At 39.3% G+C, this 21,281-nt stretch overlaps 1 protein-coding gene across 2 annotated transcripts in view; it reads left to right on the forward strand.

Moving 5' to 3' along the window:
* Nucleotides 1–15,207, forward strand: part of TMTC1 (transmembrane O-mannosyltransferase targeting cadherins 1) — a 266,298-nt gene extending 251,091 nt beyond the window's left edge. For both annotated transcript variants that reach the window (XM_059402726.1, XM_059402727.1), the window contains 6 exons: nucleotides 1,704–1,839; nucleotides 2,385–2,529; nucleotides 3,534–3,671; nucleotides 5,512–5,634; nucleotides 8,431–8,508; nucleotides 13,870–15,207. In XM_059402726.1, coding sequence (XP_059258709.1) covers nucleotides 1,704–1,839; nucleotides 2,385–2,529; nucleotides 3,534–3,671; nucleotides 5,512–5,634; nucleotides 8,431–8,508; nucleotides 13,870–14,010 — 761 coding nt within the window. In that variant the 3' untranslated portion in view covers nucleotides 14,011–15,207. The remainder of the gene's footprint in view (nucleotides 1–1,703; nucleotides 1,840–2,384; nucleotides 2,530–3,533; nucleotides 3,672–5,511; nucleotides 5,635–8,430; nucleotides 8,509–13,869) is intronic.
* The last annotated feature ends 6,074 nt before the right edge of the window (nucleotides 15,208–21,281 follow it).

Genomic DNA, 21,281 nt, shown 5'->3' on the forward strand with positions numbered 1-21,281 from the left:
ATGTATTTTGTACTGGTAGAAATTCTCCCTATTACTAGTGAACTGTACATAGATCTACACAGACATAAAATCTTTATGCTGCAGACATCCATTCAAAGAAGGTGCACTTGAGAACGTGTCTGCGGGTCATAAACATTCCATTTCATCTAGGACTTCAGACCGTTCTATAGTTCAGTCACTTAGATGTAATTTCACGAGGAAGCTTCTTTGGGGAATCTCACCAGAAGCTTGATTCTAGTTCTAGTTCTGGTCTTCATCCTCAGTTGCCCTGGGATTTTTTTCAGGTCTCTTAAGTGCCCTTTACGCTTTAGTGTCTATAGCTTTAAAGCAATACCTTGATATATTTTTTTAATACCTCTTAAGTACCAAGACACAGCTAAAGGGTAGCAAAAGGCATCTAAATAGGGGCACCTGGGTGGCCCAGGAGGTTAAGTGGCCAACTCTTGATTTCAACTCAGGTCATGATCTCAGCATCCTGAGATCAAGCCCCACACTGGACTCCATGCTCAGTGCAGAGTCCGCTTCTCCCTCTCCCTCTGCTCTTCACCCAGCTCACATGCTCATGCGTGCACGCGCTCACTCGCTCTCTCGCTCTCTCTCTCAAATTAATTAATCCTTTTTTTTTTTAAAGGCAGCTAAATTGTGTCAAAAATACCTGTAAAGATGGGGCGCCTGGGTGGCTCAGTGGGTGAAAGCCTCTGCCTTCATCTCAGGTCATAATCCCAGGGTCGTGGGATGGAGCCCTGCATCGGGCTCTCTGCTCAGCAGGGAGCCTGCTTCCTCCTCTCTCTCTCTGCCTGCTTCTCTGCCTGCTTGTGATCTCTGTCTGTCAAGTAAATAAAATCTTTAAAAAAAAAAAAACCTGTAAAGATCATTTAATTAAAATATTTTAAGCTGTATAATGCATTAAACAAATGCAAGGTGGTGGGGTGCCTGGGTGGCTCAGTGGGTTAAAGCCTCTACCTTCGGCTCAGGTCATGATCCCAGGGTCCTGGGATCAAGCCCCGCATTGGGCTCTCTGCTCAGCGTGGAGCCTGCTTCCCCCCCTCTCTCTGCCTGCCTCTCTGCCTACTTATAATCTCTGTCAAATAAATAAATAAAAAATCTTTAAAACAAATGCAAGGTGGCATTATTACTTTTTTTTTTTTTTTTAAAAAGTCCCATTACATAAATACCATTTAACAAAGATGTCTGATTTTAAAAAAGATAAAGCAGTGCCCTGATTACTATGTTGTGGTAGAGTAATTGAAACCAACGCTTAGAAATAGTTTCAGGACAGTTTTTTGTTTTTTTGTTTTTTTTTTTCTATAATAGCCTATCTATTTTTTCATATAATGAGACATAACAGTATCTTATATAAACAACAGTCACAGATAATCTCAAAACATCATATTAGCTAGGGCAAAGGCCAGAAAACACTTGGGCTAAAATGTTAGACATTAAGAAAAAAGCAGATTTTAGGTTTTATTGCTTTTTTTTAATTATTGATTTCCTTGGAACTGGGAATGAATAGTAAAATGATCCAAAGCTACACAGTGGCAAGGAGACGAAGCCAAAATGCAAGCTCATTTACAAACTGAATAATTGATGGTATGACTCAGTAATATGAAGAAGAATGATATACATCAGAAGAGAAATTGAAGAGCCTCGTGTGTTGTATAATTAAGACATGCTCTGCTCTCACCAACCACCCCTGGCTACAGGCTCTCCAGAGAAGGCAGTGGCCCATTACCAACAGGCCATTACACTCAGCCCAAGTCATCATGTGGCCATGGTGAATCTGGGGAGGCTCTACAGGTCCTTGGGAGACAACAGTGCCGCTGAAGAATGGTACAAACGGTAAAGTTCCTTTTCTTCACTTTGTAAGTTGCCCAAAGACCTTAGTAGTCACCCTTCCAATTTTTATGTCATCGGAACAGACATGCTTTTAGAATAGTAACCGATTTTGCCAATTCGGACAACCCAGATTCTCCTCTCCAAAAGAGACTAATATCAAATACTAAATGGTATCTTAAGGGATGCTTAGAACAGCAAGTTAGAACCTTGGTTAGAACCAAGGCTGGAATTGTTTTCTGAGGCTGCGGACTGCAGCCACAAACAGCAGTTTCGAAAATGGATATGGGGGGCAGACCGTGCATGCATGGGAACCAGCCTATCACCATCAGTGGGAAAGATCCTTGGAGCTCAGTCTCCATATGGTGAGGTCACTAGAGATATTCTTATAGTTAGAGGGTGGCAAGACTGTTTTAAAAACAGTCTTCTTGATTATAAAAACAGAGACCACATTGGAGAGTGTCAAACCAAGGACTGTCCTCCTTAAACCTGCGTTTCAAGCTTTCAGAATGTACCTATGAGAATTTCAGTTCACCTTTCTTAAAACTCAGAGCCCTGCAGGTGGCACGCAAAGCAGAGCTATTATCACCTTTGGGAGCGCTGTATTATAACACAGGCCGGTATGATGAAGCTCTGCAGATTTACCGGGAAGCCACAGCACTAGAACCTTCTCAAAGGGAGCTCCGCCTGGCCCTGGTGAGTGCGTTGGCGAAAGAGATGAGCTGGACATGCAGTGTGCCGTGCAGGGAGCTGGGTCAGAAGCCCCAGAATTACAACTAGAGCACTACCATAGATCCATTTTCTGAATACCCATATAGCCAGTGTGGGAGCCATTCACCAAAGGCGTATACACCAAAAAAGTTTTTTAAGTTTTTGATTTACTGAATAGCTCATGTATCCCCTTTCACCCAGATCTGTCCATTTTTAGCTTTTTGATGAATTTATCATGTATGTATGTGTGTATGCATCCACATAAGTACATATGTGCATATTTATGTGTGCAGATGCTTAGTATTAATACGTTTAATTTTTTTTGTGAGCCATACAGAAGTTACAGATCTCATGCCTTTCTTTCTTTTTTTTTTTTTTTAGATTTTATTTATTTGACAGGGAGAGGGAGATGCGGGGCTCAATCCCAGTACCCTGAGGTCATGACCTGAGCCAAAGGCACACGCATAACCAACTGAGCCACCCGGGCACCCCGCCCTTTATTTCTAAATATTTAAGCATATAGTTCTAAGAACAAGGGCATTCTCTAACATAGCTAGAGCATGGTTCTCAAATTGAAGAAATTAATAATCAGCAATATTTTTAATTTCAGTTTTTGGAAATGTGCATTTTTGCTACTCTTCTTTAGATCTGCAATAAATCAAACTTGTTATCTTTTTGTAAACATGACATCCTGTTGAAACCATATGAAATAATTTCTTTTGAGATAGTTGAATTTTTTAAAAAGTCAAGTCATTTTGTTGATGTCTTTGGTGTCCCTGCTATTCACACACAGTGCATGCATATGCCGAAATAAATAAATAAACAAACAAACAAAATTTTACACCTGTACACTGTGGGAATTCTCTGAGTTGCAAATAGATGCTAAGCATTTTTTTTCTGGAGTGTCTCTGGAATGCCTTTCTTCAGAAATGCTTTGTTTGATGAGGTGATACCAGTGTCTCCTAAGCCAGTTCAATGTGGTTTTGCAGGCTCAGGTTTTGGCTGTGATGGGTCAGACAAAAGAAGCTGAGAAGATGACCAACCACATTGTGTCAGAAGAGAACGGATGCCTTGAGTGCTACCGCCTGTTGTCAGCAATCTACAGCAAGCAGGAGCTCCACGACAAGGTAGGGAGCACACTGGAATTGTTTGGATTCACAGGTAGGAAATGAGGTGTGCCTGAATGATTCTCCAGTCTGCACATTTATGAGGCTGAGCAATCTTGAATGTCATCCATTGGCATATCCTATCTTACGGATGCTTTTCACAGTTACCCCCAAATTCAAAGTATTGAAACAATACTTTCTTGGTTCATTTTTGGTCTAAAGATTTTATGTGATAGTATCTCAATTTGTTTTCACCTAACTAGATATAGACTAACATTTGTATGTTTCATCATTTTCTATGTTCCTTCAAATACATTATTTATAGAATCCTTATAGCAGTCTTTATACAGGTCAGTGACCTTGTATTTCAACTATTATTGTTTATCTCCATTTGAAAAGTTATGTGACTTGAATTTATGGAGCGATTCAGTAAATACTTATGGAATGCCTTATATATGCCAGCCTCTGTGGTAGGTACCAGGAATAAAGTACTATAAGAAAAACCAAAAAAATCAGCTTTGTCCCAATGGAGTTTATAGAAGAAGAGGAAACCAAGATTAAATAAGCAATCAAAAACAAATGTAGAATTATAGCTATGCTCAGTAATGTCATGAAGAGTGTCATGGTCCTAACAAGCATGTTATCAGGGACCTGAGTGATCTGAAAGATTAGGTTCCCTGTGGAGTGATATGAAGGTTAATGCTGAATGATAAATAGGTGTTACTAGATGAAGGGGGGCAGTGAAAAGCATTGCAGGCCAGTTAAAGTATATGCAAAGGCCCTGTGGCAGCAGCAAATGGCAAATCTGAGGGATGGGCATAAAGGGAGCAGGGCACTGTATAAGATAATGGTCACAGAGTTTGCTGGAGACAAATGTACCTATGAGAATTTCAGTTCACCTTTCTTAAAACTCAGAGCCCTGCAGGTGGCACGCAAAGCAGAGCTATTATCACCTTTGGGAGCGCTGTATTATAACACAGGCCGGTATGATGAAGCTCTGCAGATTTACCGGGAAGCCGCAGCACTAGAACCTTCTCAAAGGGAGCTATTTAGATACTCATCTAGATGGACTAGAGGGTTACTTTTCTTCACTTTGTAAGTTGCCCAAAGACCTTAGTAGTCACCCTTCCAATTTTTATGTCATTGGAACAGACATGCTTTTAGAATAGTAACCGATTTTGCCAATTCAGGCAACCCAGATTCTCCTCTCCAAAGAGACTTAATATCAAATACTAAATGGTATCTTAAGGGATGCTTAGAACAGCAAGTTAGAACCTTGGTTAGAACCAAGGCTGGAATTGTTTTCTGAGGCTGCGGACTGCAGCCACAAATAGCAGTTTCGAAAATGGATATGGGGCACAGGGCTCAGGACCAGGGCAAAGGTTTTATTTTTTATCCTTGGAGAAGCCTTGGGCTTTTAAGGAGAAGAGCGACATGGTGGAATTTGTGCTCTGAAGGATCCCTAGCTGCAGGGAGTGGGGCAGTGGGTGCTGGGGGGTGCAGAGTGGGTACCAGGGACCTAAGAGGAGGCTGTGTTTGGAGTGGTCCAGATGGATACAGGCAGGGTAAATCACCTGACCCCAGGTCTTGTTTTCTTTCATCTTTATCACTCACTTCCCTGTGAACTGGTCAGGGACATGTCATTGTCACAGTGCAAATGAAAACCCTGGAGTATAGGAAAATTATTTTGTCAGGGCCACATTATTTCTCAGTGAGAATATCAGAGAGAATGAAGAATGTGTTTTGATTGTCATTTACCGCACCAGCTAATACTTAAGGACAAAAAGTATAAATGTTATCTTTTAAGTTAGTTTTTCTTCATCTCATCTACATTCTGTCTTCCTTTCAAACCTGTTGGCAGGCACTTGATGCTATCGACAAAGCTCTCCAGCTGAAACCAAAGGACCCAAAAGTTGTATCTGAACTTTTTTTCACAAAAGGAAACCAACTAAGAGAGCAGAATCTTCTGGATAAAGCTTTTGAGGTATAAACACTGAATCAAATGATATTATTAAATTAAGAGATTAAAATTAGTACTCAATCTTTACAGAAGCATATACAGTAAAATTTAAGATCACTGGCATATTTATGGAGTGAATTTTTTGATTAATGGCCATGATGTTACACGTTTAGTTTGTATAATTGACTATTTTTTTAACTATTCAGAGATCTGCAGTATCTCTGCATTATTTTCTGAATTACCACCTTTAACTTGATGTTTGAAGCAATGCCACATTATTCCCTCAGTTAGTCTCTCACTCTGCCTCTCTCACTCTCTCTTTTGGCCAGCAGTAACCCTCTAGTCCATCTAGATGAGTATCTAAATAGCTTTGACATTTCCACACATCCCCTCAATTCCTCACAAGATTCCATCTCATCCAGTAACACATAGTCTTCCTCCCTCTGGAAGCCCATCTGGATCTTGCTTTCTCCCAGTATCCTTGTTTCCTGTGAACTTTTACATATACCATCTCTACAAGTCATTTGAAAGTATCATATATTACATTGTATTGTTAGGCATCATTTTACTCTCCCTATTCTCTCCTCCTTCCCTGAACCCTGCCCCCAATCCTCTGTGCACAGTGCCTGCTCCCCAGTTAGATTGGACTGCTTGTATAAAGGGACTGCTTCCTTCCATGTTCTAAAACATAATGCCTTGTGTCTTAGAGGCATTCAGTATTTACAGTTCTCATAAAATTTGTACATAGTTTGAAATCAAAAAGATATTCCAAACAAATAAAAATGTTATAGAAACAAACAGTGCCTTTCAAAATATTCAGAAACAGGTAAAGATATTTGGGAAAACTAACTTGAACATAAACTCTTAAAACAGTGGCATATTTGAAGGGGAAATTGCGTATTTTTCTGTGCCCTGTGAACATTTTTTAAAAAGCTTTATTCATGTATTTTAGAGAGAGAGAGTGCTCAAGCAGGGGGAGGGGCAAAGAGAGAGGGAGAGGAGAAGCAGACAACCCCCTGAGCACAGAGGCTCAATCGCAAGACCCTGAGATCATGACCTGAGCTGAAATCAGGGGTCAGACACCTAATTAACTGAGCTGCCCAGACCCCTTGCCCTGTGAACATTTTCAATACCGTAACATGTGAGCATTTTAAAATAACAATTTAATGAATATGTAATTTAATTATGAAGTTATCTGGTATCTATATCTTATACATTGTATTGAAAACAAATGTATTTTCTAGTTGCTTTAACTATAAATCAGGTAATCATTTTAAAGGGACTAAACTTGGGTGCTTGGGTGGCTCAGTCAGTTAAGCATCCAATTCTTGATCTCAGCTCAATTCTTGATCTCAGGGTTGTGAGTTCAAGCTCCACATTGGGCTCCACACTGGGTGTGAAGTCTACTTAAAATCAATCAGCCAATCAATTAATAAATAAAATGGCTAGATCTATGACAGATAGGAATAGGGCTATGAGTAGCATTTTTATTTATGATTTACACATATTAAGTAATTTGATCTTCTCAATAGTCATATAAGAAAGCTATGGTCATTGTCTCCATTTTATAGTTTTATAAACTGAGACTCAGAGGTTATGTATCTTGTTCAAGGTCACAGAGGGTGAGAGATGGAGCTGGGATTTGAATCCAGTTTCTTATTTTCTACCCTACACTCTCATCGCTGTTGATATAAATTAACCTAAGAGACACATTCTTCAGGTTTATTTTACCAGCTCTTTAGAAGTGTAGTTTCTTGTTATTTGCTTGTTTCTCTTAAAACAGGAGGAGGGATAGACCAGATTCTGTTTGCTTTATGAAGCTGTTCATCAGTGAAAATAGCAAAGAGCATTAAAATAGACACACAGATACTTAGCTTTGTAATTGAAAGCAACACTCATAGTCATTAGCTTTATTTAAGGTGACCACTCTTAAATTAAGACCCAGTGGTGATATAAAACAACATGCAAAATATTACCAGTATTGGGGCACCTGGGTGGCTCAGTGGGTTAAGCCTCTGCCTTTGGCTCAGGTCATGATCTCAGGGTCCTGGGATCGAGCCCTGCATCGGGCCCTCTGCTCAGCAGAGAGCCTGCTTCTCCCTTTTCTTTCTCTGCCTGCTTCTCTGCCTACTTGTGATCTCTCTCTCTGTGTGAAATAAATAAATAAAATCTTTAAAAAAAATATATTACCAGTATGCCTCACAGATGCTACATTTAATGGGATACACATTTCCAGACCAAAAGAGATATTTGAGAGAGAAGTAATTCTCTTGAGACATATGAAGACCTGTGGCAGAAGATAAAGGAAGGCTTTTTAATGATTAAAACTATCCCCTAGGAAGATAGATGTCCTCAAGGAAGGAATGAGCATCCTGTCACTGCAAGGATTTCAGTATAGGCTGAATAACCAGTCCAGTGATACTGTGAAAGGGCTGAGCTACATAGGAAAAGATTCTAAAAGATTCTGTGATCATTGAAAAAGTATATTCTTACAAACTCCATTTATAGCAAAAAATCCAAAAGATTTTTCTTGCGGGTCAAGGCCAGTGAGAAATGCTGCACTATAATAAAATCACCTGGATTCCCTGTGGGCATCCTCAGTCTCCATGAGCAAATTACACATTTCGGTTTCCTCCACTTCCCAGTCATCAGTTTTGAAACATAACTCAAATAAACGGGAACACCTGTGAGCTAGTAGTGTCTGGTTTCATTGTGTTAACCGTTTACATTCTCACATAGGAAGAAAGTGATTTCCACAGTCCTGTAGCATTAAACATGGGTTCTCCTTTCTCAACCTGAAAATGTTTTTTGTATATTTAGAGCTATAAAGCTGCCGTGGAGCTAAATCCAGATCAAGCACAGGCATGGATGAACATGGGTGGAATCGAACACATCAAGGTAGGAGAATAATTCATTTCCAAGGGATTTGGTTTTTTCTTTCCATTTTCTCTTTCTGTCTTCTCTCAAAAGATTGAGAAAATATTGTTAATTCCCTCTTTGAATTATTTAAAGATCAAAAGCCTTATATGTTTAAAAGGGAAATCAGCACAGATTATGTTCACTTTGTTTTATCCAAATATTGAATATCATGAAGTCATTTGAAAACTAAGTCTATAAAAATTATATTGCATGATTTTATTGAACATAAAGAAAACCATGTGTACCTAAGAGAGGTATCATCATACAGCAAATAAAATCTGCCCCTTGTTGGGGCTTCCTGGACCTCATTGTCCTACAGCTTAACTCATGGTCAAGAGTACAGTGTTACTTTAAATATTACTTTATTATTTCCTGTACCTAATGTATCTTTTACTCCCTAATCATTTACTGAAATGCAAGGTTGTTTATTTGTGGGTTTGTTTTTTGTTTTTCCAAAAGGAAAAGCTATCTTTGAGTGAATCATCAAAAATGACCCTTGGGAAGGCTCCTGCCTATAAGTAATGAACTCAAAGATTCACTATCATTCATTCATTCATCCAGTCATTTGACATGTGATGTGCATGTGATGGGCCAAGTACTCTTTCTTCAGGCACTGGGAATAGAACACTAAGTAAGTAAGACAGAACTTTCTGTCTTCATGGAGCTAACATTTAGTAAAAGAGATAGGCAATAAACACATCCATACATACATCTATATGTAAAATATATCATAGTGCTATGGAGAAAAAAGAGAACGGGGATAGGAAGTACCATGGAGTAAGGGCTGAAATTTAAAATTAAGGTGGTTAGGGAAGGTCTACTTTATTTTTTATTTATTTTTTTTAATTATTATTTTTTTCATAAACATATAATGTATTATTAGCCCCAGGGGTACAGATCTGAATTGCCAGGTTTACACACGTCACAGCACTCACCATAGCCCGTACCCTCCCCAATGTCCATAACCCCACCCCCCTTCTCTCAACCCCCCTCCCCCCAGCAACCCTCAGTTTGTTTTGTGAGATTAAAGAGTCACTTATGGTTTGTCTCCCTCCCAATCCCATCTTGTTTCATTTATTCTTTTCCTAGCCCCCCCCTAAGTCCCCAACATTGCATTTCCACTTCCTCATATCAGGGAGATCATATGATAGTTGTCTTTCTCAGACTGACTTATTTCGCTAAGCATAATACCCTCTAGTTCCATCCACGTCGTCACAAATAGGGAAGGCCTCACTTTAAAAAGCGATTTTGAGTAGAGACCTGAAGGGGAAAAGCCATGTGGCAAAACAGGGAAAGAACATATGCAACGGTCCTGAGGTATGAGAGTACCTGCTGTGTTTGATGAACGGGGAGGAGGCAAGTAAGATGAAATGGTAGAAGCTGGAGTCAGAATTAAGTCACAGGGCAGGATCATGCAGAGCCTTAAAGGGGAGTGCAGGGTTTTTTACTTTTATGCCATGCTGAATGTGTTGGGGTCCTTAGAGGACTCTGAGCAGAGAGATGCCATGGTTTGACATGTTTTTAAAGGATCGCTCTTATTTAGCTAACCTATTTTCAGGCTTCTATCAGTCTTTATATTAAAACAGTAATATAGGGGCGCCTGGGTGGCTCAGTGGGTTAAGCCGCTGCCTTCGGCTCAGGTCATGATCTCAGGGTCCTGGGATCAAGTCCCGCATCGGGCTCTCTGCTCGGCAGGGAGCCTGCTTCCCTCTCTCTCTCTGCCTGCCTCTCCGACTACTTGTGATTTCTCTCTGTCAAATAAATAAATAAAATCTTTAAAAAAAATAAATAAATAAAACAGTAATATAGTGATTAGCATTTAAATAAAAGCCCAGTAGGATTTACTATTAAATGGAAACTGGTCACTCTCAGAAACACAACAAAACAGAAAGGTAACTTGTGATTACATAGCTGGAAGGGGATAATGTGACTGAGAGTTGTGCTCTAATAGAGGAATAAACAGGACATTTATCAGAGCAGAATAACCTGAGCTCTGATCTTAATCATCTCCTATGGTGTCTAGCAATATGAACTTACTTAAGCTTGATCATAAATCACATTGGGAAAAAATACCAGAAAGAAAGGGGACACCTGGGTGGCTCAGTCGGTTGATCCCAGGGTCCTGGGAACGAGCCCAGCTTCAGGCTCCCCGCTTATGGGGGAAGTCTGCTTCTACCTCTCCCTTCCGATCTCTCTCTCTCTCTCTCTCTCTCTGTCAAATAAGTAGATAAAAATTAAAAATATTTTTTAAGAAATTAAAGAAAGAGGGAGGAAGGAGGAAGGAAGAGGGAGAGATAGAGAGAAAGAAAAGTAACGTAATATTAAATATTTAATTAATATATTAAATAGTTATATTTTAAAATATTATGTTCAATATGTTTTTAGATGACATGGGCCGCATTTAAAGCAGTGGGGTTCAGTTATTAGTTTAAAAAGTACAATAAATAGGAACACCTGGGTGGTGAAGTTGGTTAAGCAGCTGACTTGTTTCAACTCGGGGTTATGAAATTGAGTCCCATGTTGGGCTCAGAGCTCGGCATGGAGTCTGCTTGGGATTCTCTTTCCTTCTCCTCCGCTCCTTCTGCTCATATTCTCTCTCTCTCTCTCTCTCTCACACACACACACACACACACACACAAATATATCTTTTTTAAAAAAGTACAGTAAGTACACTCAAGACTTTTCCAAAAAGTCTGGAAATACAAGGAGAATAGTATGTTCATTGAATTCTCAGATTAACGAGTGAATCCATTGCTGTAAATTTAGAGGTGCTTCCCCTGAAAAGGTATCTGGAGATTGAAGAAGGATCTATTGAGTGTATTATTTTGAAATGTAATGAACACACTGATTAAAAATTAGTTTATGCAGTTTTTCGTCTTTGCAAACATCATGAATTAGGCTGAACAGTATAAAATTGCTATGTTTGTAATTGAAAAATCATCTAATATCAGCAAATTCATTATGATACAATCCAGAATAAATATATAGACCGGGCACATGGTTTGGATATGGTCATTTAGATGGTACCATTAGGATGCAAGATTATTATGAGGTCCTGAAGAGAGAGCGGTCATTATCTTTCTCTTTGCACTGCCAGGTAGTGTATGTGTCAGGAGGTATTAGCTCTTTCCAGGCTTCTCTCCTTCCCTGAGCCCAGGTGAAACTTAGGGTACCGAGGGCTGTGGTAAGGTTGCAAGTTAGTATAAGGCTTTGCCAGGTCATGGCATGAAGAGATGAGAAGGGAGTTGTCTCTTTCTTATACTGCTTGATAATAAAAGATAATTATAATGAAGCTTCATAAAGGATGAAATGGATGGACCAAAAAGGCTAAAATACATTCTTTATAATCAAAGAGTTCTATCAACTGGACCACACCACAAAGTACTATTTTCAGTACTGCTGTATGTGCATTTTCTTGAGTGGCATTGTACGGAACTCTCCATGGTGTCAGAAGTGTTCTATAGCTGCACTGTCAAAGGCAGCAGCCACTAGCCCATGTGCGTGTTGAGCCCTTGAAATTTGGTTAGTACAACTGAGCAACTGAATTCTTAATTTACCGTAATTGATGGAAGCTTAAATAGCCATGTGGAGTTAGATAGAAATTTTTAGAAATTAGGTAATTCGGATTCCCTATCTTAGCATCTCAGAACCGGGGACACTGAATCAAGGGATATAATTAAAAAAAAAAAAAAAAAAAAAACAAGGCTTCCAGTTTAATCAAGTAAAGAGCAAGTTGAGGGAGAGAAGATAACTCTAGCAGTAGATTTTACGTGAAAGGACAAAGAAAGCTGGTAAGCAGAGAAGGAAATGCCAAGGCATCGGGCTGAGGCCTACATTCAGAGAAGACTCTCAGCAGAAAAATTGCAAAGTCAGCTGTAATATAAACATATTTTGAGAGCACTCAGTTGTCTGCACATGTGTGCTAAGCCTAGTAAAAATCACAAGATACTTGGAAGATAAATGCTAGAGTTGATGAAAAATAATAACAATTGAATAAAGCAAATCCAGGGTCTCACCTCTTCAGAATTCTGTTTAGCCTCTTATGAGAATCAGGGCTAATGATCAGAATTGTTTTCTGATTTGTGCATGTGTCGGAGCCTGGATTCCCAAAGTTACAATTTCCTTTTTCGTCATTTCCACTCTCCTTTTTACCAGTATGACGAATGAGTACTGTAATAAAGGGATGGTGTTTACTCAACCCTGGATGGTTGTTTAATAATGACAACAATGGTAGCATTGGACTGAGGCCTCACTCTGTGTCAGCCTCTCTGAGCTCTTAACACGCATTAGCTCTTTTGGAGGATAGTTATGCATTCAGTAAATATTAGTTACTGGTTGCTACATAGAACTCTCACTTAGAGATGCTATTTTAAATTGTGATGGGAATTCAGAGAGTAAGTGGTTTTTGTCCACATGGAGCTGTAATGGAGAATAAAATAGAGCAAATTGAAATGTGGGGAAATGAAGAGAACTCTTAACACTCAGAGTTCTGAGACGTGGCAGGACACAGATGGGAAAGAGGGTGAACCAAATAAGGAAGGTAAAATTTAGTAGCAGAAAAGGGCCTGGAAAACAATAATTATGACTAATTTGTCTGGAACCATCTGGAACAGGCACACGTCATTTCCAGTTAGAAAGCCATGGAATAAAGCAGATGGGGGCCAACAGAGGGTGGTGACAGGTATCTTTAGCAGGTCAGGGGCGCTATGCCTTCTTTCCTGCTTTAAGAGGATCCAGCAGGTTCATATTGTCACACACCTTAGGTAAATTTGACTCCATATTCTTATCAGTTCTTTTCACTTTATAAAAACTTATATTTACATTAAAGCCCATATTAGGCAAATATTGCTTCCGTGTTAGTTGGATATTAAAATAACTTCCACCACTAAATAGGTCTAGCAGATTCCAAACTATTTAATCACTACTTTTGAATTTTCCCACAAACATCCCTCCCTTTCCTCCCTCCCTCTTCCCCCCCAACCCCCCCATCTCTAGCCATGACTCCATTTGATTACTAAGGAATAGTACCAACCCCATGAGAGCCCTATGAAATGATAGCCTCATACCATATATTAGTAGAATTGAAAATCTGTTTTTCTGCCATTTCACCTTACGGTGTAACTCTTATCCTTCACATTCTCCAGCTGGCCTGGTACTTTAAAACAAATGGATTCTCCAAAAGCACCAAAAGATAAGGATAAAATTACCCATGCAGACAGAGTTTCCTTCTGAGGACATTCCTGTTAAACTGGGCAAGAAGGTCTGTCTCTTAGTCTCCCCATTCTCCAAGAGCGTTCCGATGGGTCAGACTATAATTGCCGTCTCTCTTTTTCCCCACAGGGAAACTATGTGTCTGCAAGAGCTTATTACGAGAGAGCCTTACAGCTGGTTCCAGACAGCAAACTGCTGCAGGAAAATCTTGCCAAGTTGGATCGCCTAGAGAAACGATTACAAGAAGTTCGAGAAAAGGATCAGACGTAGCCATGTTTGGCCCAGTCTTGAGGGACAGTGCTGGTGCTTCTGGAAGAGGAAGAAGTGTTGGAGGCCTTCACCTCAGCAGGGGCACAACAGAGAAGTTTTCCGCTCGCTCTGAGTTTGGGGAGGCACGTTTTTGGATGCCCGCTGGTAACCCTTGCTGAGGGACTTGCATTTCCACGGAAGAAGACAGCAAGCAAGGGTTCCATCTGAGAGGAAGTAAAACAACTACTACACGTTTTGCAGATTTTTGTTGGCTTTAATTCCAGATTTCCCTTCATCTGTTTCTCTGCTTTTCCAACCTAAGAATCTAATTCCATCTCAGTGTAGACTTTTATGTCCTAGAAATACAGAGGCTTAAATGCTCTGACAGCAGAGCAGCTCTTCCTTGTGAAATGAGATATGTCCTAGAGGGAAAAAATCTCTGGGATAAACCATCTGGGTAATTCCACCAAGAGGTAACTCATTTAGTTCTCCAGAACTAGAAATGAGTATCTAATAGTTTTTGTAGAATCTTCTGGACTATTTGGGGGAAACGGTGTTGTTAAGTGAGCTTTGTCTAATACCCCCCGAGGATATTGCTAGAGCCCAAAAGAGTGAATTAAATTCCACTCTGATGCAAGCTTTTCCCATTGCCCGATATAACAAAAAGGAAGCTTCTGGGATTGTGTATGGGTATTCTCATCCCTGGGGGAAAATCAAGGATCTTGGTTCCTCTAATTTCTTTATGGAAATGTTTAAGATTATTTTAATTTTATTACAAGTATTACTAGAGTAGTGATACTGCTCTAAGATTTCAGAAGTGCTTTTAGAATCATTAATGTTTCTGACTCCACATACATTGTTATTTTGGTGGAGAAAAAATAGTATATTCTACATGAGAAATATTAAAGATATTAACTAAGAGAAATGCTCTACTTTATTATCTTAACATTCAGTCATCCAGAGATTTATTATTTTTTTGAAAACTATATTTAATCACTGAAAATGCTATACAATATATCACAAAAATCTTCATAGACTATGAAGAGGATGGAAGAGAAGCTCTATTGATTTGTCTACTGAAATTTAATGAGAATTCTGTGCTGTATAACATGAGTGATGGAAATCCAGAGTTCTTGGTTCTGTATTTATAATATTGGAGAGTTCTTGGCGAATGCTCAAAAAATCTAGGGGAGAAAAAAGTCTAAATTCATAATTATAAAAATACATATTTATATTTAAAAGACAGAGGCCAGCAAAGTGGAACTTAACAAGTTGACATTTGTTTTTAGTGTTATTTATTTTGTAACTTATAAAATATATTTAATATATATATATACACACAAATTTTTTTCTCTGTACATAGTGGTTTTAATAGCAGCTTTCAGAACTGATCATACAGAAATCACAAATCTGAATTACAATGTAAAGTTTTAACAGCCCCTCAAAAAACTTGTATTGATGATTCACTTGGCAAAGCTAAAGAAATTAGGAAGTGGAGTTCAGTGTTTGGGTGGTAATATATTTTGAAAGTGAAGAAATTGGAACACCTGATTCTAATTTGGTCATCTTCATAAATTAAAAAAAGAAGAAGAAGAAGAGAAGAGAAGGAACCACTCTGGGGAGTGCTGTTTGCAGGCTAAGCCAGGTGGCCTACAGATGTGATAGCCCAAAGGTGTGCAGATTTCACTTGCTCAGGCCAGGATAGGGTAAAAAGCCTTCTTCTTTTCAACACTGCCCCTTTGTGTTATTTTTTGTCAAGGTAAGTCTAGTTAAAAGAACTTCGCTGTAAAGGGATGATGCAAGGCATATTTTAAATGCAAAGGATTCCAGAATTTGAATTAACATACATGTGTTTGTACATATCAATAATCCAACAATCTCTATATATTGCCACTGTGATCTTCTGTTTCTAGTAGTCTTTTAACCTTATATGTCATAAATTTGTCCAAGATTTTACTTAAAATATTTTCATTCTCCTCAAAATTATACTTTTATGTCCTAAGGCCAGGAAATGTATCACAGTGTTCATTAAATTATCAATCCACCCCCAAATTGGGGGTGGGGGGAATGAAGCCCTAGCTAAAAAACAGTATCTGAGACTTAAATCACAACTTTTTAGAATAATCTGTAACCAAGCCTCACACCTAGGAAGTTAACAGAAAAGACTAAGTCCCAAATTTTGAAAAGCAATTATGCCTTACTTGAAATGCCGCTAAAGGTAAGAGGGTACATTAGTGAGAATGGTTGAAATGGTGGTTATAGCCTAAAAGTTTCTGAGGGAAGGGGTCACATGGCCTTCAGGAGACTTGTTCTACCTTCTTTTGGGTGCTTTTCTCTCTCCCCATGTCTGTCTGTCTCTTTGTCTCTCTCTTCCTCCCTCCCTTCTTCTCCCCATGCCCCTTAGCCTCCCTTCATTCTGCCCCCCACCCCACACTGTCGCTCTGGCTCATTCTGTGCACACACACTGGCATCTCCTTGAACGTGAAAAGTAAGCACCATTTGTTGGGTCAGATATTTTTATCAGGATTTAATAATGCCACTGAGACGTAGCCAATGAAATAGTTTTCATAGTTAAATGGTGTCTAAAAGAAAATAAATGTTATTTTTCAAAGATATTACTTGTAACATGAAATACTATGTGGAATTCATTCCTATCAATAAAATCAGAGTGCCCTGGCTAGTTGTGGACATACATCCAGAGTCCCCTACTAAAAGTGTGCTTGGCAGGAGAGTTGCTGCCAAGAGAGTTGCTCTACCCTTTCTGAGATGGAATGGCAGAGCTGGCTTCATGGGCCTGAGGTTCATGTGGTCCCTGGAGGTCCTGCTCTCAGAAGGCCTCTGTGTTGGGTTGAAGGCCCTGCTTGAAATTCTTAATAATTTTGAAAGAGGGGTCCTGCAATTCCATCTTGCACTGGATCCTTAAATATGTAAGGTGTCCTCGGTGGGAGGGAAGTTGGCCCAGGACAAGACAGGAGATGCTTTAGTCTGGCTGAACACTTGATCCAATGATCAGAGTTTCATTTGTGACTATGTTCCTCTGAGCAACACTCGCTTTTTTTTCTCAGCTACATTTTGAGTCCTTTGTGTACATATATCCCCCGTGTACTGCCAATCTAACCTGTCCTTCTGTCCTACCTAGAACCAGTCCTCCTGGCCTTTAAGATTCCCATTAAGTGGCAGTCCTTTGATATAGGAACCATGAGAATGGCTTTACAAGTTTATTTCAACCTTGAGAATTCTTCAGGGTTTTTTAAGTGATCCAGATGTTTTCCAGCTGTTAACAGTATTCGTAAAACACAGTTTAGCGATGTAACGTTAAGTAAACCAAAGATTCAAATACCTTGGAGGAAAAGAAATTTTATTTTAGGGAATCCTGAGATGTAAATATTCTTTTGGGTCTGTTTGTTTTGAAGTTCATCACAAAACAAAGATGAAAGCCAGCACTTTAACGACAACCTCCTATAATACATCACAGCCCCTAGCATGAGACTGACACTCGTCATACCTCACTTGATGGAGGGGTTTGTAGTGATTGTACCGTACTTCTCAACAAGACTAAATGAGAAAATCCAAACTGTTCTTTACCAACCGACCCACAGAAACTATAATTTGAAGGGGAATAAAAATGAATGTGTGGTTTCTTATTGTCTCTACTAAACATTCCAGGCCCCTCAGATCGAAGAACCACATTCAGCTGATAGTTAAGAACTGTTCCTGGACACACACGGGCTCTCAAGCCGGGTGGGACTGCAGGATCACCTGGGGCCCTTGGGCAGTCTCTGAGATGCTGGCTGCCTAGTCCAGATGCTAAAATGCAGCGAGACTAGAGAAGTAGGCTAACAACTTTAATGGAACTTCTATGACTTTTACCATGTTTCTCCATTTTTACTTTTAAATCTAGACTAAAATGAGCCAAAGAATTCTAAAAAATAATTCATGGCACAGTTGATTGATTGAGACTATTGTTTCAAGATTGACAGGTGGGTGGGTGGGGCAGTTTGCACTGGTGGCAATTGGACTGTAATTTGACCTCACATTTTCAGAATCCTTCACTCTCAGATGGAGAAGAATGTGTATACACCATGTGTATACACCAGACAAGGCACCCAGTATGTAAAACTCATTGGCGGTGTTCATGGTGTAGAGTGTATGCCTAGACTTATGTATCTGTTTTGATTACACACGTCAGCTTTTGTTAATTATTTCTTCTTGTACTCATTAGAATCTGTTTTTGAGGGGGAAATAAAACGTTTGATCTGATGTGTGAAGGATGTGCATCTTAGATTAATAAATCTATAGGGTATTCATAACGACAATCAGAGCAAATGTAGTTATGGGTAGTTGGTTTGTTTTTAATTTTTCACCTAGTTTCCAAATCACATTTACTTCATGTATCTCCCAATAATAGCAAAAAGTAACTATCTGACACCTTTTGGTATTTTAAAAGAAGAAATACCTGTCAAATCTTGCATTTAGGCTGCAATTGAGTAAGATAAAGGCTTACAATGCCAAATATATAACATAACTTTTTATGATTATTCTTGATGTTTTGTTGTAAAAGAAAAGTATGTTGAACAGTTCTTCAAAAAATAGAACTTCCTTCTTTCTTTTTGGTTGTGGTAGCCATTAACTTCAAGAGAAAAAATATCTATAATCAAAGGAGTTCTTTAATATCAGCAAAATAAGACAACAAAATTGATAATTTTCATGCCTATCAAATGGCTCATATAAAAATGTGTTATTTTTATCACCAAAGATCCTTTCAGCTAAAACCTTTTAGGGCATGTAGCTCATGAAATCACCATCCATCACATTAGTCATTATTAGATCACCATTTACCCCAAGATGGAAAGATTAATCTATGTTCAGAAACCCAAGAGTTTCTTCCCATTCTCGATGGTGCAAATGGTATATATTTATGTCATGTTTGGAAGTTTCCAGTGTGCATAACATCCTTTTGGGGTTGCCTTGCTGGCCCAAAGGAGGGGTGCTCCGGTCCCAGAATCAGGAAATCTGGGTGGTAGGCCTGTTTGGCTACAGAGGAGCCGCCCCACCCTGGACAGGTCACCAAGCCTCTCAGCCATGTCTGTCACTCAGGGAGTGACTGGTTAGTTCTGTGAAACTAGCAAGCTCTGTGTGTCTCTGAAACCAGACTGAAAGCCCTTTACCTCTGAAGAGATAACTGATTAGTGTTGCCCTTCATTTGAGAAATTAATCACCGCCACAAAACACACACACAACCATAAGAGTGAGTGCAATGTCCAAGTGCTTTCATATGACGGAGATATTCTTATTTTGCAGTCAATACACATAAAAATTGGTCATTTTGTTATGTGTCAGGGGGAAATATTCTTAAAGATTTCCTTCAAAGGAATTAAAATAATCTGTAGAAGCCACGGCTTGCTTTTATAATGTGGTAAGCATCTGACTTGGTGACTCACATGGATCCCTCCTTTTATCAGGGAGAAAATGACTTGCATTGTGTTCTTTGTTCATGTTTTTATTTCCTACTTTGATCAGTTATATATAAATGCACATTTTGTTATTTTTCTTGTGCCAGCTAGAAATATATTTCCCATTAAAGTATTTCTCCCATTTAAGTCTGATTATGTATGCTCTGCTTAGGTCTTTCCAAAATGAAATTTGTGTAAATGTGTATTTTATATAAAATATAATGAAAATAATTATGTCTGTTTCAATCTCTCAAGTGCTCAGCAATTAGTACCCATTGAAACCCCTGTCACTAGCTGACATGTGTCAGCTTTAAAAGTGTCTGCTTTAAAAGAAAGAAATCTTCTTCCTTCTCATATTCATTCATTGCATCACAGTTTTGTGTGTTTCTTGTCTGCTCTCTTTCCCATACCTGCAGTGACTGTTTCAGTCCTTAAGTGCTCCTGATCTCTTCCTCTCATCTTGCTGAGCAGATGCCTTCAACCTCTCTGCAGAGAGTAAGTAAAAGGTAGAAAACATATTCTCTCAATACGCTGCACTCTGTCTACAAACTTCCTGTACCCAATTCTTTCCTCCCCTGTTACTACAGTGGAAAAGGGACCTAGGCTCTGGATTTTGCCTCTTGTGAAGTTTCATTCCATCCCTTTACCTCCCTTTTTCATCTTTAACTTCTTCCTTCTACCGACTCATGTGAATTCTATTTTAAAACATGGATACAGGTAACCACCATCAAAATCATTTGGGAAAGAAAAATGTAAGCTCTTCCTGTATTTCTTTTCATCTCTAACTGCTACCACATCTCTTTGTTCCTTCTCAGCTGAGCTATTTGAGTGAATTGTCTTCACCATTCTTTCTACCTCCACCTTTCACATTCCCTCTGCTTCATAGTGTTCTGTCCCTGCAACAAATAAGTAAATGAAACTTCAGTTTCCACGGTCACCAAGAATCCCCTTAGTGCTGAATCTTGGGCCTTGTGGGACTTTGGAGAAGGTTCTAGAATTCAGACCAGTAGTTTAGCAGGGATGGAAAAATTTGTTTACACAAAACATTGTATAGAAGAAGAAGAAGTAGGTATTTGGGTCTATCTGGAGGATCTGAGCTTTTATTGGAGAGTAGTTTGTCCCTGGGGTAAGGGAAGGCTATGGTATTCCTGGTAAGATCACCAGAGTGAAAACAAAATTTAAAGGTGGGGTGGTGAGTGCCCCAGGTCAGCCAGCCACTATAGCTGGGGATTCCCTTTGCAATGTTCAAGCCTAGAGGTACAGAAAGTCTGCTTACCCTTACCAAGACCCCTCCCAGTGTCCCCTAGACACCCTAGCTAGAGGAGTCCTCTACTTAAACTTTTGCAAGATGTCCTTAAATAAATAAAGCTGTGCTTGCTATTCTCAAGAACAGTTCAGTCCAATAGAACTATTGTGATGATGGCAGTGTCCTCTGTACACTCTCCACTAGGCACTGGTGGCTATTGAGCCCTTGAAATGGAGCTGGTGTGTCTGAGGAACTAATGCTTTTACTGTAGTTAATACTAATTTAAATAATCACGTAGGGCTAGTGTCCACTGTAATTGGACAGTGACCCTCTAGAGCTTCTTGATGTTAGATGGGACATAAAAATCAGAGAAACACTTTTCATGTTCATGTAAGATTTGAGACTGTTTCTGAATTCAGTGCCAATTGGATTCTTTAAGTTTTTCACTGAAAGGGGCCCTTTGATCTCTCTCCTGTTCCCTTCTGCAGTTTTAGGGTCATTGTCCCCAGCTGATTCTCACCTGCTTGTTTCTGTACCTGCATTCCCTTCACCTTGACTGTCTTCTGCTTTCCTGTCCATCTGTCCATCGCCTG

Source organism: Mustela nigripes, chromosome 6 (assembly GCF_022355385.1).
Source record: "Mustela nigripes isolate SB6536 chromosome 6, MUSNIG.SB6536, whole genome shotgun sequence".
NCBI classification, from domain to species: Eukaryota; Metazoa; Chordata; class Mammalia; order Carnivora; family Mustelidae; genus Mustela; species Mustela nigripes.